Below are 27,530 nucleotides of genomic sequence, written 5' to 3' on the forward strand. Positions count from 1 at the left end.
GGCAATCCGAACTGATGTATAAGACGTGGTCAGAAGTGAGTGCCTGAGGAGGTAATTACAAAGATTGAAAAGTGTCAGATAAAAGCGCAAAAGCTATGCATGAAAGTAATGGATTGCCTCTATCATCATTACAAAGCCCGTGATTGGAAGAACGGTTATAGTGATCTTGAAAGTATGAAATGTTCTTGTGAAGAGTGGCATGTTAGCGAGATTCCCTACAATCAAGTCATTGCATGCATATTTTATGAGGGCAATCTTTCAGATAATTACTTTCATAAGTTTTATAAAGTTGAATTGTATCGAGAACATATGGTACTTATCTATTTCATCTGATGACTGGTAATGTCCCGCATGTCACTCCTTTGGCCCTTATTCTTGTTTTACCATCAGTGCTAATTAAGAAAGCAAGGCAACCTAAAGTGAAGAGATAGAGAACGAAATACAAGACGATGGTGTCATACAAGTGCAGTGTATATCACCAACTTGGCCACAATAGTTGAAAACACGATTAAGAAATAATGTGTGAGTATTTAATACATTTTGAAAGTAGTCTATGACATGCTTCTTTATAGTTTATATAATATTTTTTTAATTAAATACTATATTTTCTATTGTCTGTAAAGTATATCTTCTATTTAAATCATATGTAGCTTGTTATGTCTAAATGTGGTGCAAGCAAAGGAGTCAACGACCAGTCACCTGACACAATTGTAATGGTTGAGATAGAAAAGGTTGTTTTGACAAAGCCAAAATAGAGTAAAGTACTATTATTTTCTGAAGAAAGTTTGTTAGTCAGTGAAGTATATTACAAGTTTTTTAGGTGTGTTTGTTCTGATTATTTGTGGATTCTTTTAAAAATAACATTAGTGTATTTAACTATTTGATGCATATTTGTTTGTTATGTTTGTGTGGACTCATTTAAATCTAACATGAATGTATCACTTATTTTGATGATACAACATCTAGAAAGATTCATACAGGGACTTCAAAAGTACCACATGAAACAAATGCAAGCAAGACGCAGATTGCCAAAGATCATTTACTGTACCTCGTATTTTCTATTTTGACAATAAAAATATGAATGTAATTTTTATAAAAACTTGAATGTTATTTGGATGTAAAGTTCATTTATAATTGTGTTTAAAAACTTTGGTTGTAATTTTGCATGTAAGGTTGACAAAATTTATAGTTGTTCTATTATGTTTGTGGATGAATTTTAGTTATAAATTTTAATTTTGTTTGTATGTATTGCTAAATTGTTAAATATGTGAATTTGTTTTGTAACAGTAAAATTTAAAGCAAAAATATCACATAAGTAGGAAATTCACATATTTTGAAAGAAATTCATGTATATAGAAAATCTGCATGTATATGTGCTATATATTCTTTCACAAAATAAAGTCGCTCAAACATCACATTCATTCCATTCTTTCATAAAATGAAGTCGCTCATACATTTTGCATTCATTCAATTTTTTCATAAAATAAAGTCTCATACATTTTGCATTCATTTCATTCTTTCACAAAATAAATTTGTTATCTCATCCATACCATATGATCAAATGCTGACTGTGAGATACGTTGACTCTACATCATCATCCAACATATCTTTGAAAGAAACTAGCGTGTATAAGTGTAAATTTCTCATTCTTTCACAAAATAAAGTCGCTTATATATTGCATTCATTCCATTCTTTCACAAAAATATTATTTTTTGTTGCCTCTTTGATGGAGATAAAACAAAGTATGTGAAGAGGTACCTATATCTCTGAATTCTAAAGAATATTGTATTTCAATGCATCTTTGATAGAAAGAAAACACAAAATGCCATCATTGATTTACACTATTATTCTCCTAATTTTTCCTATCCCACACATACCACGTGATCGAACAAACACTGGTTGTGAGATATGTCGACTCTACATCATCATCGTCCAACACATCTTTTCGGCGATTACAGTTCGTTAAATCGGAGGCCTTATGCATCAATATTCTTCATGTTCTCTATGATGAGAATGGATTTTCAAATGATCAACTGCAACACTCACGAACAACTCGCGAACTTTTGCTTTCCTATCCCACCCATACCATAAGATCTCACTGTCGATGCTTTTATTGAAAAAACTCACTGTCAATAAAGTGTCGTCGATCTTTTCAACGTTGATGCTTTTATCAAAAAAAGTTTTCATTGATGAACTGTCATTGATTTTCTCACAAATGATGCTTTTATCGAAAAACTCATCGTCGATGAAGTATCACCCATGCTTTTACCGTAAAAAAAAAACTATCGTCGATGAAGTGCCATCCATGCTTTTACTAAAAAACTCATTGTTGATGAAGTGTCGCCCATGCTTTCGATGTTTAGCATCGCCAGTGAACTGTTGTTGATGAATCACCGCTGATGGATTTTCACAAAGCCTGAATATCCTTAGAATCTCACTGAAATATCGTCAGAAGATATCCATATCGGTTAGGGACCAATGGAACCCTAGGGTTGCGAAAATAGGGAATTCAGATGCAAATAAGGGGTTGAGAAACGAAGTGTCATTTTTATAGAACAAAATTTTGCAAGAAAAAAGAATTTCACAATACCAGTGTGATACTCATCGTAATTTCGTAATATCGAACTTTCACAAGTTTTTCATAATTTCGCAATACCTCATGCAATACTCTTTTAGAATTTCGCAAGGTACGAACTTTAGCAACACTAAGGATTTTTGTAGCATGCTGACTTGATGAGTTTTGTGGGTTCATCAACTTTTAGCATACCCATAAAAAAAAAAATCACAGCTATGAGGGGTAAAAGAGTTTAGAAAAAAGTGAGAACCTACAAAATTGTCCATTTGACGAATTTAGTAAATTATGGGGCATTTTTGAAAATGCGTTATTTTTGTTGTACAATACGATCATTTTTCAAAAAATCAATGCCCAAAACATGTGTTTTGGATGAAAAAACTGACAAATTTTACAAAAAATTTAGATTGATTTGAACCTTATAAAAACCCACACATGTCGGAATCGAATGCTCCAAGAGTTGATCCCTGTAAGATTGAGTACGTAAATCACAAAATAAAATGAGAAAACCCATTTGGCATGTCTCTCTCTCATTATATATATATATATATATATATAGAGAGAGAGAGAGAGAGAGTGAGAGAGAGATGTATATAGGGCAATGAAAATCTCCCCAATAAAAAAGGTCCCAAACCTATCTAACGGAAACAATTATTGGATTTTTGGTATTTTTTTTTATTCTGACCATACAAATGTGATTTATATGTTTGTTTTTATATGAATCAGTTCTTAGAGCATTTGATTTTGTTGCATGGATAGGTTTTTATAAGGTTTTAAAAATCAACCACATATAATTTTCACATATTTTTTATGCTCCAAATACCATTTTTTCTATCCAAAATTCATGATCCAAGTATCAATTTTTAGTAAATCAATCATGTTGAACACATCTCATAATTAAAAAAACACCAAAAATCCTATAAAATTTTTCATTGGGTAGGTTTGAGACCATTTTCATTGGGGAGGGTTTTAAAAATCATATATATATATATATATATATATATATATATATATATATATATATATATATATATATATATATATATATATATATATATATATATATATATACCACTTTACTAGTTAACCAGGCTTTCAAAGGGTCTTTCCATATTTTCTTGAATCTGATGGTAAAAATGTGTTCTACATGCTTGATTTTATAAGAATCAGCCCTTGGATCATCCAATTTTGATACACAGGTATGTTTTCATAAGGATTAATAAATCAATGGTCTAAAATTTTCATAAATATTCAAGGTTGAAAAAACCCTTGGAAGCCCAATTACCATCCTCTCTCTCGGTACATATATATACTCTCTCTCTCTATCTATCTCTATCTATATATATATATATACGAGTAACTAAAAATATGGGCATTTCCAACACTTTTTTTTTGCAAATCCAACCATGTTGATGTGCTTGGCACGGTGAATTTGCTAGGAATCAACCATTGGATGATGAATTTTCAATAAAAAAATGTGACTTTTGAATGATTGAATATTTATGAAAATTATGAGACATTGATTTTAAAACCTTAAAAAAAAATCTGTTTATGCATCAAAATCGATGATTCAAGAGCAGGTTCTTATAAATCTAAGTATGCACATCACATCCGTACGGTTAGATTCAAGAGAAAAAGTCAAAAAATCCATGAAAATAGCTAATGACAATTAGTTCTCATATTTCCAGTTGTCATATTCCAGTGATTATATAGAGAGAGAGACTATCAAAAAATGGGGCCTACTGTATTGGATCTGACAAAAACGACTTTTTTTAACTAAAGAGATAAGCTGGGTTAGGCTAGTCATGGATCTGAATCTAGGTTGCATATCACAATTTGGTAGAACCTTATCTTGATTCGCATTTACCATGGAAAACCAGCGTCAGTAAACAGGTTGTTGCCTAAATGAAAAAACTTCAGATATTTTAACTGTGTAAAGTAATGGCAACTTGGCCAGAATTCTTCAAGACAGATTCCCCAATGAATGGTCCACTCGGATTACAGCTAAACGGATAATTCCCGCATTACCTAGCTAAGCCCAAAAACAAAAAAATATCAAAATATTCAAATTGGAATCCTTGTATGCATATATGCTCATCACACTGGGTGGGGATACCAACGACCAACCACTTGCGGGTACAACCTGATTATCCTCTTCACCATCCCTTGCAAGATTATTCAACTTCTTTCTCATTCATGTTATGCTTGAATCTCAACTTCGGGATCTTTATGGGCAGCTTATAAACATCAACGCTGCCGATGTCCGGTATGATTGCAACTCAAGTCAGGAATTACCAACTGATACAACTTTTTTCTCTACCTTCTTAATTTATCGCGGTTGATTTTGATAAATTTCCTACCAGCTTTATCTCCAGAAGCCAGTGCTGACGGACCTTCTGAGGACCCCCGCCCGACGCTGGGTGTTGGACTGCTGAACTCGAAAATGGGTGGACCGGGCACTGACACAACAGGGGATCTGAAACCAGAACTTGAAGGGGCTGAACTTGATTGAGAATTAAACGACCATGGGACAGGAATCGATGTCTGAGAATTGCTCTTCTCTTTGCTGATTTGATCGTTCACAGGAGGTGAGGGTGCTGAACCAATATCCAGGGAACCACCTTTGGAATGAAGTACAGCAGAATTTGAACTGTGCAGTGCTGAAGAAAATGAAAATGCAGGTACAGACGATCCTCCAGAAGCAAATGGATTAGAAAAAGAAAATGTTTGTTTAGTTGACCCAAACAGAGGACTAAAAGTGGGACCAGGTTGTGCAGCATTGTTCGTTGACATAGAAGAACCAGATGAGGAGGCAAACTGAATTGAAGGTGAGGAAAATGAGATGCTTTTGCCTACGTTGGAGAGAGACGAAACTGTAGAGCCAGAACCAAGGGTAACACAGATTTTATTTATGTTTGAAGTATCTGAACCCATAGCACTGATTGGTGCAGATAATTTTGAAAACATTGTCGAAGATGTTCCTGATAAACTTTTTCCCTCATTCTTTATCCGGTCCTGGTGTTCAAGCCCCATTGTTGATTGCAAGGATGGCGAGGTGGTGAGAGCGGAAACAGCAGAGCTGCAGCAGCAAAGTAAGCATAAAGCACTTACAAAGAGACCATCAAAGGTACAAAATAGTACTTTTCTTGAAGACTTAATCATGTTGGCAGAAGGTTATGCTTATACATATTGCTTCAGGTAGAAAAGATATTCTCCAAAATGAACAGTAATTATCCAACAGGAAACCATTTGAAAAAAAAATGAGACCATGACAGAAAGTGAAATAAGGTTTACCGTTCTATGGAATAGAATTCGGAGCATCAAAAGAACTTTAATTGTATAACAAGTGCTAACCAAAGCTCACAAATGCCTTAAATCAAACAACATAAATGACACTTCAAAGACAACATTATGACAACCAGCAATAGCTTAAAATGTTTAGCCATTCTTCGGGATCATGGGGAAATACTTTCTGATCATTTCTACTGAATCTGCGGCCCATGAACTTAGTAACAATGCACATGCATGGCCATATGCTCGCAAAAGCAATTAACAGTAATAACATAAACTGCTCATTTATCTTGACATGCAACACTTTGGTCATAGTCCAGAAGGGATTCTTATCACAGCCCAATAGTATGAGATCCAAGATTCAACTATCAAATCCTGGCTCAAGTCCCCATCTGATCAGGTGAGGCACAGCGCCACCTTAGCCAGTGGGTCACAAGATGTCGACTCGAAGATGAAAACCCAGACTCATGACAGGCAGGGGTCAAATAGGCCAAATATTAGCTTGCTATGCTATGTCACATGGGTACGGGTACGGGTGCAGGTACGGAGGCAATTTCAAAAAATGTGGATATGGGGACTCGGCTATGTATATATATATGTGTGTGTGTGTGTGTGTATATATATATATATATATATATATCACATAAATACAAAATAAATTCAAAATAAACTGAATATATATGCTATATCTAAAATATATTATATACTGAAAATATAAAGTTATAAACTGAAAATATAACTATAAATTGAATACAAACTTGTATGCTCAAAGGGTAAAATGGTGTCTCCAGGTGTGGACGTGCGTTGACATAGGTATGGAGGGAAAATGGAGTGTCCGTGTGACAGTTGCTATGAAAAATTAACAAGGAAAGTCCACAACAACTGACCTGAAAGATACTTTGTCTTTATTGTTCATACCAAACTTGAACTGTGTAGTTGCAGTATTGACATCTCCAGTACTAGAAGCAGCAAACGAAAAAACAAGATCCTTTCCAATGTTATTTGAGCCAAAGCTGAAAGATGGGACAGCCACGGATGGAGTAATTGTAGGGGTTGGAGGTGGCTCAGAAAGCACAGCAGTAACTGGGGACACAGGAAAAGTAAATGCTGATCCATCAGCAGCAGATGCTGAAAATTTCTCACCAGCCTTGTCAGATAATATATTATTTATATTGCTTTTGCCTAAAGAATTGTGAAGCTGAGCCTGTGCCGCTGTCCTAATGCCAGTCAACTCCAACCCCGAGATCTGCTTGCCCTTGTGGCTGAATGTGTCATTGTCAGTCTTCAAAGACACCTACAATATATTGGCCCCAGAATATACAGTGTTCAATAAAAATTGTGGTGGTTTTGCTATTTCTATTTGCATCATAGGCAGAAATTTTCCAAACTAAATTGCAGAGAACTTCTGAAACAAAAAGACATGAAAAGAAGCTAGAAGAGAAATAAGAACATAGAGCATGGCAAGCAAAAATTCTCAGGTGAGAAAGCACAGAATCCACAAAGCATCCAAACAAATCAAGCGCAGATCATGTGAGAAAGAGTGTATCCGGACACATTACTGAAGCAATGCATATAAGAATAAGTAGTCTAAATACATAACATGATTATAGAAGATTGCAAAGATCAAGCTCTGACACATACTTTTGGTGCATTATGGCAGCCAAAAAGTTTCAATAGCCACAACTGATGGCTGAAAAAGCCCGGAGCATTATAGTTCGACGTACAAGGTCCATCTAGCCATGTCCAGGTTGGCTGGCACAATCTAATGTCTTGGGTGCAGCAAATTTGTTTCTAGCAGCTATAAACACCCAGATTATCACTATGACCACTGAGAGGTAGAATAATGAATAAATTAAATTGCCTAACTATGCACAAAATCTCCATAATCTCTATTTCCAGATTTAGCAGTTCTTTATGGGAAAAAAGGAATAAAAAAAATCGAAGTTTTGCAGCAATACTTGACAGATCATGGAACATGTTGAACAACCAAGCAAAGGAAAACAGCATGGATATAGCAAAATACAAATTATGCAGAGGTGTAAAGCAAAAGAATTTATATTGTGTACCTCATGTGCAACATTCTGAAACCGGTGCTTATCAAGGTTCAATGGCTCCCTTGAACCAAATTCAGAACCACCACGGTCAGAACCGATGCCACTAGAGACTGGTTCAGCAACCAGAATAGATGCATTTCTTGGACCAACACCTTCATTAGCTTTTGCAAGCTCTGGCAAAATCTGCAGGTGGCTGCTGCCTCTCCATATACTCTCTGGAAGGCTAGCTACTTGGGAGTCCAAAGGGCTGGGACTCTCAGAATGAGAAGATTTACCTTTTAAATCTGTTGCATGGATTTCCCCATTCTGGATACCAGGAATCATTGTAGGCGGAACTGCCACTCCTGCCTTTGATGCCTTTATCTCCACTTTCTTATCTTTGGGAGATGGAAACATTCTATCCAGGTGCTTATATATCTTTGTGCCTATATAGCTAGATTCAGAAGGTATGCAAGCCGAGATAATTGTGGACCTTTTCGTTTTGCTATCCATGATAGGGAAATTCAACACATTACTTTCATAAGCACCATCTTCCATTTTCTCCTTATAAGTTGGCAAGGAGCTTTTTTCAGTATATGAACCAGAGGATAGTGGAGTAGAGTCAGCAGGAAGCAAAGAACCAGATCCTCTGGAAGAACTCATCATAACAGTCTTTGACCGGACCCTACGAATATGTCCAACTGACGCAGAGACATCAACAGCCAGAGGGATCCTCCTCTTCAGTGTCTAAACATCAAATCAAATATCAACATCAGAAATTTGTTTTGAGAGAGAGAGAGAGGATTGGGCAGACAGCACAAATCTCAGTAACTTGTACCTGAGACCCAATAGGAGCATACTTTTCATGGTTTCCTAACCAATCCCTTAGGCTGGCATGGCAGGAAATAAGTGGGGATGTCACTGTCCAAGGTGGACAGTTTCAACCACACTGGTTTTTGACCAAGCTGAGACTGAATACACTGGAAATGGTAGTGTGCCAACTGGTGGTGCACCCAATCAGGGATGAATATGTGCATGCACATGTCTATACTCGTACTGTCCTTTCAAAATGTTTCTCGTATCATGCATACCTATTCCACACCACATTCTTGGACATGAATCTCTCTGACATCACAGTTCAGATCAACCACGTGAACTGAATTTGATGGTGTCTTGTTGAAGATGATCAAAGCCAGTACAACCATCACTTTAGTGCTTGGGGAGGCAGTTCATCTTAACAGGGATGGCAGTTAATCCTAAGAGGCTTAAGTTTATTTCTTTCATTAGTATTTTAAACAAAATTTCAGAATATCAATCAGCTCCCAATAGAAACATGGAGATTGAGATATGATGATTATTGCCTCAAGATGAAGAAGCACATACAAAGTATTACTAAACCATGCTACTCCAGTCAGAGATGAACCCTTCCATAAATCCATTTTATTAAGGGGCCCATTTGAATCAGGATTTTATAAGCAGGCTTCTCAGAATCGCCGAGTTCTTAATCCTGTCCAGGGATGTGAGTTATTCAAGTTTGGGTTGGATATCCAACTGAACACAAATGCATTTAGTCAAATTCAGTAAGGGAAGTCATATCAATTAATAAAGGAATTTGGATTTTGATATAGTATTTTACATTCAAACCGAATTCTAACTCTAAACCCAACAAGACTGGACTCCAAATGCATGTAAATAGATATCCAACTAGGGTAAATAATTAATCATATCCGGGTTTGGTAAGTGTTCTTCATCCAACTCCTAATCCAATTAGGCTGCATCTGATTATATCTGACCCAAGTCTGACCTAAACAAACCTGTTTACATCCTGATTCCGAAACAGTGCTCTGGAAACTCTAGGATTCGGTAAAACTAGGATCACCAAAATCCTACTTTACATTCAAATTTGGGATCGATTTCCTTATTTAAAGATTTCAAGAGTCCTAGAATCAGAAGAATTATACTTGATTCAACCATACATAATAATCATGCATATGTATTGAGTCTATTGACTTGGTTTTCCTCTCAAAGTTTAAATGCATTTCCTCAGGAACACCCAAAGTTGAATCTCACTCGGTTAGTGACTTCTTTTTTGAATTTAGACACATAAAAAGTTGTTACAGAAGATGACTTGGTGTTTATAAACTATACATAAATATGAGTAAGATTTGGTTAAGATCAAATATGTTTATATGAAAATTTTGCTAAAAGAAAAAAATTTATTTGATCAAGACTAATTTGCTTCAGCCAAGGTCTAACTACACCTAGATCCCACCTGGTACAGTTATATCAAACCTGGCTATGGTCCAAATCCGACTATATATATTCCAAGTTCAACCTATTAATGAATGACATTTTGTGGATAACTTCTGATAAGTTCATGGTTAAAAGGGCTGTCAATGAATCAGTTCTCACCTGACCAGACCCAGAACAAGAAACAGACAATTCAGCGGATTCAATAGTGGATGTAAGGGATATGGCTTGATTTATTTTATGCACTCTTACTCATCCCATTGGATGTTTTAAATAGCTTGTACAATGTAAAAAAGACATTCCTACCAACTCGAAATTTTGTGGATCAAAAGGAAGAATAAAAAGGGTAAAAGTAAAACCATAACTAAGAAGTATGAGCCACCGGACAAAATAGTAACGCCAAAACTTAACCACCAGAGATTATTTTCAGAATGCAAGATGAAGAACCGAGCACTTTTTCTTATGTTTTATGTGTTAGCAGAGAAATAACATTAAAAGAAAATTTTCATAGGAAATGCAATTCTTTCTTCAGAAGACTTCCCATCTTAGACTGAAAAGATAGCTGGCCTCATCTCAACTAGAATGAAACAATAAGCAAGGTCCAGTTTAATAGCAAAAGTCCATACAATATGATCATACATAGAGAGTTGACAAACACATTTGCAATAAAAACATTCATGCCAAGTATAATAGGAACCAAGTAAAGAGGTGCTACCTGAATACCGTTAGTAAGGGGAGTATCAGATGGCTTCCACTGAAAAGATCGGAGGTCAGGAGTTCCTTCACCAATGACCTGAAACTAAATGTTACACTTTGAAATAGAGAAATTAGACAAGAAATGAGAACAAAGAATGTACCTTCTCGTTAGCACTCCAATAAAATGATTTAGAAGAATGGCTTTGAGCCATTTTATGGAGCCTGATGCTGCTTCTCTGAGACATAGGGGTAAAATGGCTATGATCTTCCTGTCTCATGGCACCTGGCCAGCATGTAGGTGACTTTGGTGCCAGCGAGAACCTTGGCACTTTTGGTGTCAAAGAGTTACGAGCGGGTGTTGTTCTTTCAGCATTGAATATCTGACTCTGAGAAACGGGACCATATATTGAAGTTCTACTCATGTATGCCTTTGCAATTTCTGCTGGTGACGCACAAGCATCATCAAGCACCTAGAAAGTATAGCAGAAAAAGGAAGACAACCATGTTTACTATGATTGTGGCACAGATCAGTCATGTCTTCCAGCATTTGGAGTTACAGGAGAGAATCATGTAAATAAAAGGTTAGTGTTCCATACATGTGAAGGAACGAGAGAACTTGATGTGCTTCCAATCACACGGTTGTTCACCAATGTCTTCTGTTTTTCATCAACAGAAATCATTAAGTCACTATTTTTCCTGGACAGTTCTGCCACTTTTATCATGGTTGCATTTTCACTCTTCCGCATATCAACTTCAGGAAGATCAATAGTCCTTGAGCGCAAAAACTCTGACAAGTGGTTGAACTCATCCCTGTGTAGTAATTGACAGTCTTAACTTAAATGAAACTTTCACACAAACGTGAACATCATACAATAGGATTACAGGATAGATAACATCCAAAGGGAAGGGGATATTAATCTATTAAAGATGTAAAAGTGTATCACAAGAACAGTTAAACTATAATCCTTTTGTATGCAATTTAAAAACTCCACTCCAACCAAAAAGAGCATTATGCAAGATTTGGGTCATTATAATTATGAAAAGCATCAGTTTTTTCTTTTTCTTTTTTGGGTTCAGTCAAGAAAACACAAGTTTAACATTATATTCACAGGGAAATTTGAACAAGGTAAAAAGTCACACTTGCCTGGAAATTGTTTTATGCTTCAGGACTTGCTCAAATTCAGCAAACCAGTTGCCTTCTGAGCCTTCTGCATTTCCACAACTAGTGGATCCAGCATCTGGTTTTATTTCTTTGTTGGTACATGCCGCATCTGTGGGTTTTATTTCTTTGTTGGTACCTTCCCCATCTGTGGGTCTCTCTTGCAGATGCTGTATGTGATCATTAAACAATGAAATCACGAAAACATCCAAAAGTTAATTTGACTATCAGGCATATTAATCGATTATGTTCCACACGTTCAGTCCAGTGTGACCTTAGTTGACTATAAGACATTGTCCACCTTCAATTCTATAGGACAAAAAGTAAAACAACAGTCTAATCACAGGAGAAAAATTAATATGAATTGCATGAAATCCCAGAATAAACAAAGTGCCAGAGCTGATGGATGAAGAAACAGAAGCCAGCTAACAAAGCTGTATAAAAGCAGCAGCATATACAAAAACACTTGGCTAAATAATAGAATTCAACCAGAAAAGCAACCTCTCATGGCAACTAGGTTGCAGGTATGAGTGTCTCACATTTTATGGTGATGCAACCATACAACCCTATAAAATAAGAACAAAATCGCATCAGCATACACATGTAAGATGAATTTGGCATATTCTTCTTGCAGCCCAATATATGCCCTGTGCACAAGACAAAATCCATCAATGAATAATTGCCTACCCAAAACTATCATGCCAAAATCATGCATGAACACATATGCTCCCTCTTAAGACATTTTGTATCCTGGGTTGGCACCTTGTTACTTCCACATATATTATAATGTTTTCTCTCATTTGTCTCTTGAAGGGGAAAAAACAAAGACTGAAGTTTTCTGGAGCTTACACAGCATAAGCCATTCATCTTCGTACCACATATCCATTTATTCTATTCAAAAGAATCTTTAAAAAAGAATTCAGTACAGTAACATGGTGACAAGACACTCATCCCAAGGTTCAATACCTGGCTGTATGTTTGCTACTCAAAAGAAGCTTATTCTGAATAAAATCATATCAGCAATTTCATTTCCTATTCATTTTTATCCCTAATACGTAATCATTCATTCATGAGGCTTACACCTCACTTCAGCATTAAGCTCACCTTGAAGGGACCCACATAGGCACATACCTCACCCGAAAGCATTCTGTGAATTGTTATACCAGCATTCCTCTCTACGAATTTATATATGTATTATTTGCATTAAAGATATTTATTTCTTTTTTATCCGTTGAGCTGATTGGTGGTATGACTATCCCCATGACACTACAGGAATTTGCAATAGGAATGTCGAGTATTTTGAGTACAGATGGAGCACTTGTAACTAGCAAAGGTGAAGAATCAGGTTCGTGATACGTTGAGATCAGTTTGATAATCAGGTCTGGAAGACCTAAGCTCGGATGGCATCACCCTGTCCAGTTTGGGCCCGGGTTTGGAACGCTATGTTGAGCCCAACATAACCTTTACCAGACTTGACAGGCCTGTGGCCCATCAACAAGTAGACGGTACTGGGCTTAGACTCAACCTGACCCTTAGGCAGAACAGGCATGACCAAGATTCGCCAAACCAATCCATCACCAACCCCTACTAAACCCATGCCCGACCAACTGAATTCAGAATCGCTCAGTTGAGAAGTTGGGTTCAGGTTGAGTTGGTTAGACCCATTAGGCTTCGGATTGGATCAGGGTATTTTACAATGTGAGACCTCAAATTAGCAGCAATCAAATGTTCTCATGGACATGGTAGCTCCATTAGATTTCTTTCCCTCCTTTCCTCTGCCTTCTCCCTTTCCCCGATACACATTCAGACCATACAGACCAACCTCTCTCTCATGGATCAGACCTGTAGATGCAATCTTCATTGTTCATTTAATGAAGAACATGTGTAGATCAACTGATTGTGGCATTTAAACACGTCAATAAAATTTCACGATAAAGAAAACAAGATTTTACAATAAAGACAACTTGATAAAAAAATCAGACGTCAAACCATGATAAACACATCTATGGAATCTGACAGAGTAGACGACACTTGTATCTGTGATGTTCTACTAGATATCACCATCATTTTTTATTTTGTTTATTATTATTTTTTCTTACTCTTCATTTATTTGATTTTTTACTCAATATCCATTCAACCATACAATATACGACAAAAAGCAAAGACAAAGAATAATAGAGCCATGAAAAACATAAAATCAGCTATTATGTTTTAAGAGTACACTCGAGAAGGCCAGGATTATCAGTGTAGATGCCTGTCCACAATGTATTTGGCACAAGCAAAGAACTCTAGGGTTAAAAAACCTACCATGAATGCGACTTCAGATAAAGCCATCAGACACTAGATGAATTGCATAAGATTGTTCAAGAAAAGATGCACCTAAAGAAAGTATGAGTTGTTTGTCACCCTATACATATTCACTAATTATCTAATTGCTTAGCTCATTCTTAACAAGTAACGACATTTTCGGAAGAAATGCCCTCTTAACCATTGCATTGATTCACAGATTTTATGAGGGTTGAAAAATCTGTTCGAAACGCGAGGGCTAAGGTATATAAGGAGGTTTATGACAAGTTGGATACCAAAGAAGGCGAGAAGGATATTTATAGGCTTGCAAAGATGAGAGATAGGAAATCGAAGGATTTGGGTATGGTTAGATGTATCAAAGATGAAACGCAAAGGGTTTTAGTCAAAGATGAGGAGATTAAGGAGAGATGGAAAGATTATTTTGATAAGCTATTTAATGATAGTCATGCTCAAGATCTTGGAGACTTCTCCATTCCTTTTCATGAGATAAATCGTGACTTCATGCGCAAGATTCAAAAGAAAGAAATTGCAGAGGCTTTGAAGAAATGAAATCAAGAAGGGCAGTTGGCCCAGATGGTATACCTATCGAGGCTTGGAAATGCTTGGGAGAGAAAGGTTTAGAATGGTTGACAAATCTTTTTAACTTGATTTGGCGAACAAATAAGATGCCTAATGAGTGGAGGAAGAGTACTTTGGTGTCTTTATATAAGAATAAGGGTGATATACAAGATTGCACAAACTATCGGGGGTATTAAACTCATGAGTCATACTATGAAACTTTGGGAGAGGGTGATTGAGTCTAGGTTGAGGAAGGTTGTCACGATATCGGAGAATCAATTTGGTTTTATGCCTGGAAGATCAACTATGGAAGCTATACATCTTCTTAGACAACTTATTGAAAGATATAGAGAGAGGAACAAAGATTTGCATATGGTTTTTATTGATTTAGAGAAGGCATACGATAGAGTACCTAGGGACGTTCTCTGGTGGACAATGATGAAGAAAGGTGTTTCTCTCAAGTACATTAGTATAATTAAAGATATGTATGAAGGAGTAGTAACCAATGTCCGCACTTGTGGAGGGGTGACAACTAATTTTCCGATAACGGTTGGGTTACATCAAGGATCTGCTTTAAGCCCTTTCCTATTTGCGATAGTGATGGATGAGCTTACGAGATCAATTCAAGAAAATGTACCATGGTGTATGTTGTTTGCTGATGATATTGTTTTGATTGATGAGTCTAGAGCTGGGGTTAATGCTAAGTTAGAATTATGGAGACAGACATTGGAAGCTAGAGGTTTTAAGTTGAGTAAGAGTAAGACTGAATATATGGAATGTCGGTTTAGTAAGCAACGAAGTAGTGATGGGAGTGTAGTGAAGCTTGGTGAGCAAGAAATACCGGTGAATGATTATTTCAAATATTTGGGATCCATTATTCAAAAGTATGGAGAAATTGATGGAGATGTAAATCATAGGATAAAGGTTGGGTGGATGAAATGGAAAAGTGCAACTGGAGTGCTGTGCGATCGTAGAATGCCATTGCGGTTGAAGGGAAAGTTTTATAGGATGACTATTAGACCCGCTTTACTATATGGTACGGAATGTTGGGCTGCCAAAAGACATCATATTCAAAAAATGAGTGTAGCTGAGATGCGGATGCTTAGATGGATGTGTGGAAATACAATAAAAGATAAGATTCGGAACGAGGAGATACGTAAGAAGGTAGGTGTTGCACCCATTGAAAATAAGATGCGAGAGAATCGTTTACGGTGGTTTGGACATATTCGACGAAGGCCTAATGATGCTCCAGTTAGAAGGTTGGAGAAATGGGAAAATATATTAGTTAAAAGAGGTCGGGGTAGGCCTAGGAAGACTTGGATGGAGATGATAGGAAAGGATGTGAATGCTTTGAACCTCACCGAGGACATGGCATTGGATAGAAATGATTGGAGGAAAAGGATTCATGTGGAAGACCCAAAATGAATTTCTTTTTTGGTTCATATCGCTGACCCCAATTGTTTTGGGATGAAGGCGTAGTTGTTGTTGTTGTTGATGAGGGTTGAAAAATCAATGGCCTACAATGTACCAAATTTTCAAACCTCAAAAAAACATGTTTTTATGTCCAAAAACTATGATTCAAGAGTTGATTTCTACTATTTTGACCATGCAGAACACATCCATGAGGTCAGATTTGGTCAAAACAACCTCCCCCTATGAGTTCTAACCAGGGGGTTCCTTACCCACGAGGGTAGCAAATGGTATCCCATTTAACTGCTGAACACATCCCATGAGTTCTAGCTGTATAACTGCACATCTGCCTTAACTACTCGTGTAAGGCTGGGCACAACACAGAATGTTTAGATGACTGAAAAATTGTAAAAATAAATAAAATTTCAGTCTAGGAACTTAATACAAAATCATTACAACACAAATAAATGTATGAAGATTTGAATCAACAAATGCATGCTCTACATATTTGAGAAGTTCTGACTTACATTACAAGCCTCTGTCAAATCATCATGTTTTGCCTCTTCTCTGCCTTCTGCATATTACATGTATCAATAAACTGTTAAAAGATAAACTGATGCAGCAAAAAATCATTTCAAGGAAAAAGAGACCAAATATCAAAACCTTTGCTAAATATGTTTTTCTCTTTGATGTATTTCAGTTCAGACTCTGACTAATCCTAATATCGTGAGATGCACTACAGATGTCATGGACAAACTAAAAAGGAAAACAATTAAATGAAGCCAGTCATGCCTGCTATCAGTAAGTTGACTAGGATCCAATTGTCCAACTTGACTTGTGAATCAATGCAGGAGTAATGCCTACAGCATTTGATACATTTATCTAAAACCATACACACAAATTGGAAATAGAGAAAGAGCGAGAGGATTATTGATGGAAATATTCAGCACTGGCATCCATTTAAAATTTTCTTGATCAGAACAGTGAAATTGCTTGCATCTTAGGCTCCAAATAAACCTTCATGAGATTAATTACGAGATCCACAACATAAAACTGAGTCTTACACTTTTCCATTTCTGCCCATTGCAGGGGCACAAGTTACATAATCATGAAGGTGAACATAAAATCTAATAAATTCAAGCCTTCAAGCTGGTTGCCCCAATGTTATAAACTTCAAATTTTGATTGGGATGGCCATCAGCAATAATAATGCAGCAAATAATTTAAAAAACATATCCTCTCATTTTCAAAGAAAAAAACTTTTATGCAGTGAAAAACAAGGTGACAAGGTGTCACTATCAATTACAATCAGAAATCCTTTATCGGTCAGTTTCCATTTCCAATTCTAAGCAGACCCATCCAAGATAGGTCACAATCAGGCCATTTCTTAATAGCACAGGCTTTCATATCCTATTGAATAACAGCATTAATAAAAAATGGTTCCGAAGTCTTTCCTTTAAAAATCTTTTTCCCCCAAGGCTGATAAAGGCCACTGGCCGATAAAGGCCACTGGCCGATAAAGGCCACCATCTTCATATGATGTGACAGCCTCTCTTTACCCTCAAGGATGCCAGACAGAGCAGGAGCATATGCAAGCATGAGGCATGTTTCAAGGAGAGGAAACATCCGGCCATTCCAATTTGGAAGGATGGGTATAACTGTAAAACTGTAAAAGATGCTCAGCTGATTCCTCCTCTACTGAGCACATATAACAATAACTAGCAAGTTGCAGGCTTTTTCTTTTAGGGTTATCCTGTGCATTAATTTTGTCCAAACTTCATATAGAACATGAACCCACCAAAAAATATCTCCACATACTTGTAGTAACTAGCAAGTTGCAGGATTTGTTTTTGTTCCCGATTTCCAAGAATCCAACAAATTGAACATTTTAATCCGTTACTTCACTTCATCATCTTTAAACTTTGTCCTAAATTCAATACACCATACTTGTCGGGTCGACAGCAATCTATAACTTGGAATTTCTTATCCATTGCAATATTGTATAGCTTAGGGAACCTATCAGGGAAATTTTTCATGTTGCACCATCTGTCCTGCCAAAACTGTAACCTGCTAACATCACCAAATTTTATGTCCCAATAAGGGAATCAGTTCTTCCATATAGGTGAACCTTGTTTCCATGTGTTACTACTTAGTAATAGTCCACTCCCAAGGTAGGTTGTCTATTGTGTATTTGGCCCTAACTAGGTTATCCACAGTCTGTCCTATGTGGCTACAACATAGACCATTTGGTAAGCAAGGCCCAATTTAGTGGTTTAAGCCAAAAAAAACAGTGGTAGGGCAACTTGCTCCTAGCTAACTAGGTAACCCTCCTTGGCCACATTCACCTCTTTCCATCGAATATCGCACATGAAATTTTCTAATCTCCTCCCTATCCTATTAGGCAATTTCAATATTGTTGTAAGGAGAACAGGAATCAAAGTTGTTACATGTGTTGCAAGGGTAATGCGGCCAACAAGTCATATGTACCTTGATGCCTAAGTCTGGATTCTCCTTGTAAGGTGCTTCTCCATTTGTTCCCAAAACGATTCTTTACCTTTCTTTTAACAAGGTACATACCTAGGTACAGGATAGGGAGCTGGCATTGTTTTCAGCCAAAAATAGTTTCAAGAGCAAGCTGAAGTTGGAGATCTACGTTGTGAAGTGCAACTTCACATTCGCCTCCATTGATCTTTAAGCCCAGGATCTCTACAAAAAATTTTAGGATAAACCAGGTGTGGCAAAACTAGGTTGTTGATAATGTGCCACAAATCAATGTCATATGCATATTGTATCACACTCATTAGATCACTACCAAGGACCGTGACACCATGTAGAAAGCCTAAACTAACTGCCTCAAGGTCCTCATTAACAAGGTTGAGCAACAATGGAGATATATGGCAACCTTGCCTAAGGCCTTTAGACATGCCAACAGGGGGGTGGCCCTCACAATTTACTCACAGAGATTCAGGCCCTTGAGATCAGGTTACCTATCCAAGATACCCATCTCTCCCCAAATAACATATTAGGAAATCAAACAGATATCAATAATGGATTGACTCAGAAGTCAGAAGCCTTAGACAAATTGATTTTCAGCAAGAAGTCTGGCATCCTCCTGACAGTAATTAAGTGGATCACCAAATTTACAATCACACCATATTCATGAATACAGTGGCCTTGGATGAAAGTGTACCGATGAGGGGAAACCAAGTCTTTCATGATCGACTTTAATATGCTCACCATAACCTTTGTAACAATCCTATACAAGCTTCCTAATAGTGACATCGGATGGAACCTCAAAACATCTATCAGATTTTCTATGCCTTCCTTTGGAATAAGAATCATAGATGGTCTATTAAGGACTTTTAACAGCTTATATTGGGAGTGGAATTCACTAGTGAAGTCTATCAAGTTCGTCTTGCAATAGGGATAGAACACCTTATAGAATTTCATAGTAAATCCATCAGAACCAAGGACTTACCTTTTTCTGAAGTTCATATCGCCATTTTCACCTCTTCCTCATAGAAAGCTTTCTCCAATGATATTGCTTGGTTCCTCGAGATCTTCATTGGTAAGCTCACATCCAAATATCCCCCATTTGTATGATCATTATTGAAAAGGAATTCAAAATGATTCAAAATAACATAGCTGTATCAATGCTTTCCACCATCTTCACTTAATTTTTACTGATTTCAAACTATTAACTCTCCTTCATTTCATTTCAATTCAATTTCATCTTTGATACCTTCATCAACCCAAAAAGCTATTGCATTTCCAAAGCAACCTGGCGTTCATAAAAAAAACCAAGTTTCTGTTGCTTCTCTTAGAGCTTAGATAATTTCCTTCCATTATTCAATATCCTTAAATTTGTTGTAACCTCAAATTTTATTCAATCTTCAATATTCTTCTTAAGGAGCATAAGTTTTTACAAAGGTTGCCAAACTAGGAAGCAGAAGCAGGAAACGATACGGGAAGCGGAAGAGAGAAGCAAGGCATTTTAAAATTTATAGGAAGCAGGAAGCAAAGTATCAATTTAAAAGCGAAATATGAATAAAAAATGAAGCAATATGGTAACCGAATAAGAATTGAACAAGCAAATAAAAACTAAAATAAATTTGATTACTATTATATTTCATGATTTTTCAGTAAAAGAGTTAAATTTTTGTTAAAATCTAACAATGATGGTTACCAATTTAGAGAAGGTACATGGGAAGTGAGAGGAAATAAATGAAAAACATGAAAAGAAAAGTGAGAAAAGCATATAGGAAGCATAGACCATGTGTGTGGGAAGCATAGAAGAAGCGTGGGAGAATCAAGATTTTCATGAAGTTTCGAAAGCGAGAAGTATCGCGCTTCCGAAGCGAGTTTCCGGGAAGCGCGCTTCCCACCTACCTAAGAAGCTTCTGGTAACTCTGTTTTTTACCACAAGTGAAATCACATCTGCCTTACTCCTATATTCTCCACCATTCTCTAACATTCACTTGGAAACCTGGAACATGTAACATTCTGCCCTTTCCCACTCTAAGGATCATCCCATGATCCAATATGGCCCTAGGCTAGTCCATACTTTTAATTCCTAAACAATGGAAAACATCAACAGCCCCATGACTAAAAACAAACCTACCTAACTTCCTAAGACATTGATTACTTCTCTTGTTAGACTAAGAGAACTGCTCCTCCCATAGGGATAATTACAAGGTTCCTCTCAATGAGAGGATTCTTTGAAATATGAAATGTATGTCATCATACTGCATAACCTTAGGGCTATTACCATCTTTTGAGTATAGTGTACAATTAAAACGAACTACCAAGATCCAAGGGAGATAATTTTCACTATGAAGACCACATAATTCTTCCCAAAACATTTTTTCCCTTAATGCTACACGATTCTTGACACTTTTTATCCCACATAACAATAATGCCACTATATCAAACTTTAGAAGGTTTCACAACACAAACATAATGCCTCCAAATGATGTTGATCAAATAAGTTTTGACACTCCTGTTTCAATTCCACCATCCCAACCAGTGTTATAAGTATCATATAGGGATGGCAGTGGACCGGGGAAAACAGGGCCCTGCCCCGCCTAGCCCCATTTGGACCGAGGATGGAGGTGTGGATGAAGGTTAAAAGCAAAACCCCTATGGGGACGGAGGCGGGGATGGACTTATGATTTCCCCCGTCCCACCCCATCCCCGATCCCTGTTAGTAAAATAGCTAAAATACATTTAGGGATGACAGTACACCGGGGAGAAACGGGGTCCCGCCCTGCCTCGCCTCGTTTGAATCAAGGATGGAGGACATGAAACGGGGATGGAGGTTAAAATCAAAACTCGTGCGGGGATGGAGGGCAGAATTTTGGGACGGGGCGGGGGTGGAGACCTTGTCCCCCGCTTCCGCCCGGTCCATTGCCATCCCTAGCATCGTATTGTATCATACTATATGATATGTTGTATCGTAGTATCGGTGGGTGAACCAATACAACACAATACCCATATTGTATTTGTTACAAGAATCATACCGATACGATACATATCATAAGATACGTGGGTGTATCGTACGATACACCCACGTATCATACGAGCCGACCCCAATTTTCCTTTTGCTTTTCTAGCACCGAAAAAAGTGCTAATCGACCACTTATGAGAGCCACTTTTTAACCCTCAATGGTGATTTTGACATCTCTTTTTTTGTGTTTACCCTCCCCAAACTTCATTTATAAGCCTACCCACCCTTTTTGAGATCAAATCCACCCTAAAAATTGGGATTTTTGCTAGACATTCATGCTACTGCCTCTTCAATCCTGCCATCAAATTCCCCTCCCACATTCGTATATGATAGAGAAGCATAAACGGGTATCATGAACCCCATTGAGAAACTTAATGTAGATCAGTCTCCAAAGACAAATTCATTTGGAGTTAGCCAAGTATGAACAAAATGAGGAGGCTTTGGACGAAGGAACGCAATCCAGTTGTGTAGCTTATTGCATCTAGTTATGCATTTAAAATTCAATGTTATTATATTTATGTATTTTTTGTGTTGTAGGAAATTTCTTTCATGATATGTTTTTCTTTTGTTGGTTCAGATCAATGGTGGAATAGGTTTGGTGGAGATTCTCCTACATTATCTAGGTTGCACAACGTATATTGAGTCAGGGTTGTAGTGACTGAATGCAAGAGAAATTGAAGCTTTTTCTAGTGTATCCAGATAAAGAAAAGGAATACATTGGAGAACTCACGATTAAATGATCTTGTATTTATTGCCTACAACATGAGATTGAAGCAAAAGATAACATTAAGATATATGTTAGTGGATTTACTTTAATACAACTTGTATTCTAGTTAGTATTTGAATGTTGCAGACAAATACCAAGAGAATTGAGAAGACGTCGAAGGAGCAGCTACGACCCCATCGGTGGTGGCAACCTCGACATATTGGATGAATGGGTAGAAGAACCTCGTGTCTTGGATGATGATGAGGATTGGAGGCAACTAAAAGCTAAGATGGAGGCTCAGGTAGATGATGATAACAATGATTATGCTAGCCCGAAGATAAATGTGGAAGAAGGAGAAAAAGAAGACAACTCATAAGAAGAAGATCCATCATTTGAATATCGTTTTTGTTATGATTGATAGATTAGGATGCTTCTTTTTTTGTTTTGTTATGTAATATAGAACTTTGATATCAAACATTCATGCTTGTGAGTTGTGACTTTTGTTAAATGTTTGGTAGTAGTGTTATTAGTTTTGTTTCAAATGTTTTACTAGTGCATGATTATGTTTAATTACTCATAATGCATATATTTATGTTCTTTTTTTCCTATTGCATTCTATGATTTTTTTCTGAAATTTTTAAATTTTTGAAGATTTTTCTCAGTTTTTTTTTTTTTTGCAATTTTTTAGATTATTTGTGATTTTTAATTCAAGTTTTTTCCCATATCCTACGATACACCCGTATATGTGGCATGTCCAATACTAGTTCTGATACGATAATTACAACATCGATCCCAACTATATCAAATTTCTTATCTCTAGTCCAATTATTTTGGGATGAAGGCGTAGTTGTTGTTGTTTGTTGTTGTAGTCCAATTCCAAGGAAGGGATGGTGATCTCTGCTACATAAACCTTGAATAGTCCAATTCCATATCTTCCTTTCTATGATATATTTTTTACCCTTGTTCTAAGAAGATACTAACTATGTGATAAGTTTCATCTCCTACACCAATTTATTTTTCCTGCCATCTCATTTAACACTTGAGTCCCCTCAAAACATGTTCTTTATCCCTCCATGCACATGCTACCACTTCTATTGATTGTTGATTTAGGGAAATGCTATGTCACAGGGACTAGGCAAAACGGGTGTCGCACCCGCGTCGACACGACGCGACACGGGTGCGCATGCGGGTGCGGCACCTGGTGCGGTCAACCCGACCCTCGGTGGGGTCAATGCACCCAAACTCATTTGTATCTTTTTTTTTAAACTTTAAAAAAAATATTTGCCCAGTAAATGTGTTGCCGAGTGGAGGATTACGGCAAATTTTTGCCCTAATCCTCCCTTCCTCTCCTCCTGAAGCCTCCGCCAAACCCCGATGCCGCCGCCGGACCTCTCCTCCTTAGGTACGCTCTCTCCTCTCTGACTCCCTCTGCTCTCCTCTTCGACCCCTCCCCTGCACAAAGAGGGCGCAAGGAGGGGGCTCGGCCCCTCCCCTGGCAACGGAGAGTGCAGGGAGAGGGCTCGACCCCTCCCCTGCACAAAGAGGGAGGACAGGGAGGGGGATCGGCCCTTCCCCTGCACACAGAGTGCGCAAGGAGGGGATCGGCCCCTCCCCTGCCAACAGGGAGCGCAGGGAAAGGGATCGACCACTCCCCTGCACAAATAGGGCGCAGGGCGGGGGCTCGGCCCCTCCCCTGCACAAAGAGGGAGGACAGGGAGGGGGCTCAGCCCCTCCCCTGCACAAAGAGGGTGCAGGGAGGGGGCTTGGCCGCTCCCCTGCCAACAGGGAGCGCAGGGAGGGGGCTCAGCCCCTCCCCTTGTCGCTATGTGGCCTTTTGGATGTTCAGTATTTGTTGGATCAGGTGGGGAGTAGAAACAGCTCTCCTTCCTGCACTGATATTTTCAATGTCGGAATCGACGGACGACGCTTCGCAGTTGCGCGGCCTTTGGGCCAGTGCTGCGACGTTTACGAGGGATGCTACCTGGTTGATCCTGCCAGTAGTCATATGCTTGTCTCAAAGATGAAGCCATGCATGTGTAAGTATGAACTAATTCAAACTGTGAAAATGCAAATGGCTCATTAAATCAGTTATAGTTTGTTTGATGGTACTTGCTACTCGAATAATCGTAGTAAAGCTAGAGCTAATAGTCCTGTAGAATAGAATTGTAGATTATTAATTTGATTTATTGCATGCATGATGAATTGATTTGATGATATTGTGATAATTGTTTTTTTTATTTCATTAGTGTTAATGTTGTTAACTGATAAAACTTAAAAATTATATAATATTTTTTTTTGCCGCACCCCCGCACCCAAGGGTTTTGAAAGTGCCGCACCCATGTGACATAGGGGAAATGCCATACAGCGTGAACCCATCCTCTATAGTGATGTCTAACTATCCTATCAACGATGTTGTACTAATGAATCCGAGTTGCAAGCTTTCCATAAAGACAGCAACTCTTGATCACCTTCTAACAAAATAAATTATATCTATTCAAATACGATGAAGTATAAGCTTTCACACTCACACACACAAAAGATAGAGTCTCCCTTTCTCCATTATCCAATTCATATATAATAAAGGTTATGTCTTGCAGCCTAGAAGAAAGTAACCTCATAAGAAGGATATGCATAGACATGATTTTCTTGAAAATGAAAAACTGATTTTATACCCTTGAAATGATCAAGAGATATTCAACGAACATTTATTCTAATTCATTTTCAACAAATGCTCACAGGTAATGAGAACCGAGGACACTTGAAAACACATGCCAAGTCACTCAATATATTGAACCTAGCCATCATGGTAAATTGATTTTTGATTGAACAAGATACTAAGTTGACCAATTTCAAATGAATCTTGCTGGTTCCCAGGTCTAACAGGTCATTGGTGGATAGTTGATGCAATTGGTAATGGATTAAGGACGATAGGTGGTTCATTGATCAACTTGGATGAGTTTGCTACGAGTATGATACTTACTAGACATCGGCAAAAGCTCTGGGTGTGGGTGCATGATGATTTGAGTGTATGCAAATGTGATGGTGAAAATGGAGAGATTAAGAGTCCTTTACATCATCATGTGCAATGAGGATCATGATGATCTTTGGCAGGATGATCATGCTTTGAATTGTTTTGATGATTGTTAATAACATGAAATTTGAACAGCAATCTTCTTCCCAACTTTGACGTGGAGACCAACGGTTCAATAATCAATAGAAACAACTAAATACCCTATCTCCTTCTTGAGAGCCTTGAGGCATCTTTCCTAGACCAGAAACTGTTATCTCTACTCCATGCATGGTTAGATAAGCATGGATTCTGATGAACATGAAAAACAAATCAAATGAAGGAGCTGGGAATACACTTAGTGCAGCCTCGAACTGTGCTAGCAAAAATATATACAAGTATCCCGATCAATCAAGTTTGAAAACGGCCTGCTCTACCTAGTGGATGGCACACATTGTGCCAAATGGACTTCGTTTGCCAAAGCCCGTAGGTCAGGCACTGTTCACCAACAGAACCCTTCTTCTACGGAGAAACACCACACATGCCTACTTTACATAATCGAAAAGGAATCATCTGTACACAATAGCCTAATACAAACATTTTCAGCAGTCTTTCCTCTTCCCAATTCCCAGCCCCTCAAGAAAACTGCAACTGTTATACCCATGAGGCATTCGACACACAGACAATCAACGAAAAGAAGATCCATTGCAAAAGCGAGGGAAAGAAACAAAAACAACGAAACAGAGCTCGCATACAAGTAAAGAAACGAGGCGGGCAACAAATCAAAGAGAGGGAGAAGGTACCGAAAAGCGTAACTTTGGGCGAAAAAAGGGGCAAAAACAGTGAGTAGCCCTAAAAACTCTGGAGAGAAGGTAAAACGATGGAAAGGGGATGGGGATAGGAAGGAGATCCTACCTGGCTGGGGCAGGGCAAGGGCGGGAGCGCGCTTGCTGAAGACAGAAGAGAACAATCGAGTGGCGCCGCCGGCGAGAAGACGGGAAGCCGGATCGGCGACGAGCTTCGAGAACCAACCGCCTCCGCCGCCGCTGGGTCGATCGGCAGCGTTCTCGGGAGCGGAAGAAGAAAGACGGTGTCGGGAAGGCGGGCGGGCGTAAGGGGTGGTGGGCCTCCGAGAGGAACGCTTGCTCCTCAACTTCCCCCCGACGCCCCCGGCTTCTTCCACCGCAGCAGCTCCTCCTCCTCCTCTGTTCTCCTCCTCCGCCATTGTTCGCCTCCGATGCCTCCTCCCCTTCTCCTTCGCTACCGCACAAAGAAAATTACAGAGGCCCAAAAGGGAACCGCTTTTCGTGTCTTATGTTTTGTGCGTTGATAAATAACACGCATATAAAACGATCGGACAAGCAGCCTTGAAAAAACTTGAAAAGAGGGCAGAGAATGCGAGGGAAGAAGCCTTCTTTTCCTTTCCTTGTTGACGATGCGACTTGGCTATTTCTCCACATATTTATGTTAGCCCTTCTTTTATGTCTCTTTTAACGCAGTATGACCGTCCATGCCCTTTTTTTAGCTGATAAAAAAAAAAACTCCTTCCTCTTTTCATACGCACGCACGCACGCGCACACATATATAATATTTGAAAATCAGTACAGTTTTATGACATAAACCTTCTGAACACTTTTGGAAATTATAGTTGTAAACATGTAAATGCCTTTATCAATGTTGACTTATTAAAAACCATGCTTTAGATCCATCGATTTGATGGGAAATTTCGCATTTCTTTTATCAAATTCAGTGTAACACGAGAGATTGATTTTCTGTCACTCTATGCATCTAAACATCTACATGTTTTTTCTTTCATGTATATAAAAGTTTGCAAACACTTAGTGTCACCAGCATATTTCTTTCATGGCCAACCAGTGTAGCGCGACGATCCTTCCTTACCGCTGAAAGCTTTTCGGTCGCTCGCTCACAACTAATTTGTCACGAGAATAGAATGATTAACAAACCCGCAACGTGTCAAACTATCCAATCTGGCTAGCCTAACGGCCAAAGACTGTGCACCAACACTTTTTCATATG

General features: G+C 38.1%; 1 protein-coding gene across 2 annotated transcripts; it reads right to left on the reverse strand.

The window, feature by feature from the left end:
• Positions 1 to 4,480: 4,480 nt before the first annotated feature.
• Positions 4,481 to 26,931, reverse strand: LOC149829495 (uncharacterized). 2 transcript variants are annotated; one of them, XM_090015980.1, is made up of 9 exons: positions 26,410 to 26,931; positions 16,804 to 16,850; positions 11,987 to 12,171; positions 11,439 to 11,652; positions 11,004 to 11,312; positions 10,862 to 10,939; positions 7,930 to 8,643; positions 6,751 to 7,157; positions 4,481 to 5,651 (listed from the first exon to the last, which is right to left on the reverse strand). In XM_090015980.1, the coding sequence occupies exons 1-9, from the start codon at positions 26,717 to 26,719 to the stop codon at positions 4,889 to 4,891; spliced, it is 3,027 nt and encodes a 1,008-aa protein (XP_089872106.1). In that variant the 5' UTR covers positions 26,720 to 26,931; the 3' UTR covers positions 4,481 to 4,888. The 2 variants fall into 2 exon arrangements, with proteins under 2 accessions (XP_089872106.1, XP_089872107.1); XM_090015981.1 differs by having other exon boundaries at positions 16,804 to 16,847; positions 26,410 to 26,805.
• Between the last annotated feature and the right edge of the window lie 599 nt (positions 26,932 to 27,530).

This window comes from Nuphar pumila, chromosome 8 (genome assembly GCF_984573655.1).
Source record: "Nuphar pumila chromosome 8, dmNupPumi1.hap1.1, whole genome shotgun sequence".
NCBI lineage: Eukaryota > Viridiplantae > Streptophyta > Magnoliopsida > Nymphaeales > Nymphaeaceae > Nuphar > Nuphar pumila.

Coding starts and splice junctions, on each gene's coding strand:
- LOC149829495 (XM_090015980.1), bottom strand. CDS start 26,719: ATGGCGGAGGAGGAGAACAGAGGAGGAGGAGGAGCTGCTGCGGTGGAA. Junction 11,653..11,986: donor AAGCATAAAACAATTTCCAG/GCAAGTGTGACT, acceptor ATTACTACACAG/GGATGAGTTCAACCACTTGT. Junction 7,158..7,929: donor TTCAGAATGTTGCACATGAG/GTACACAATATA, acceptor AATATATTGTAG/GTGTCTTTGAAGACTGACAA.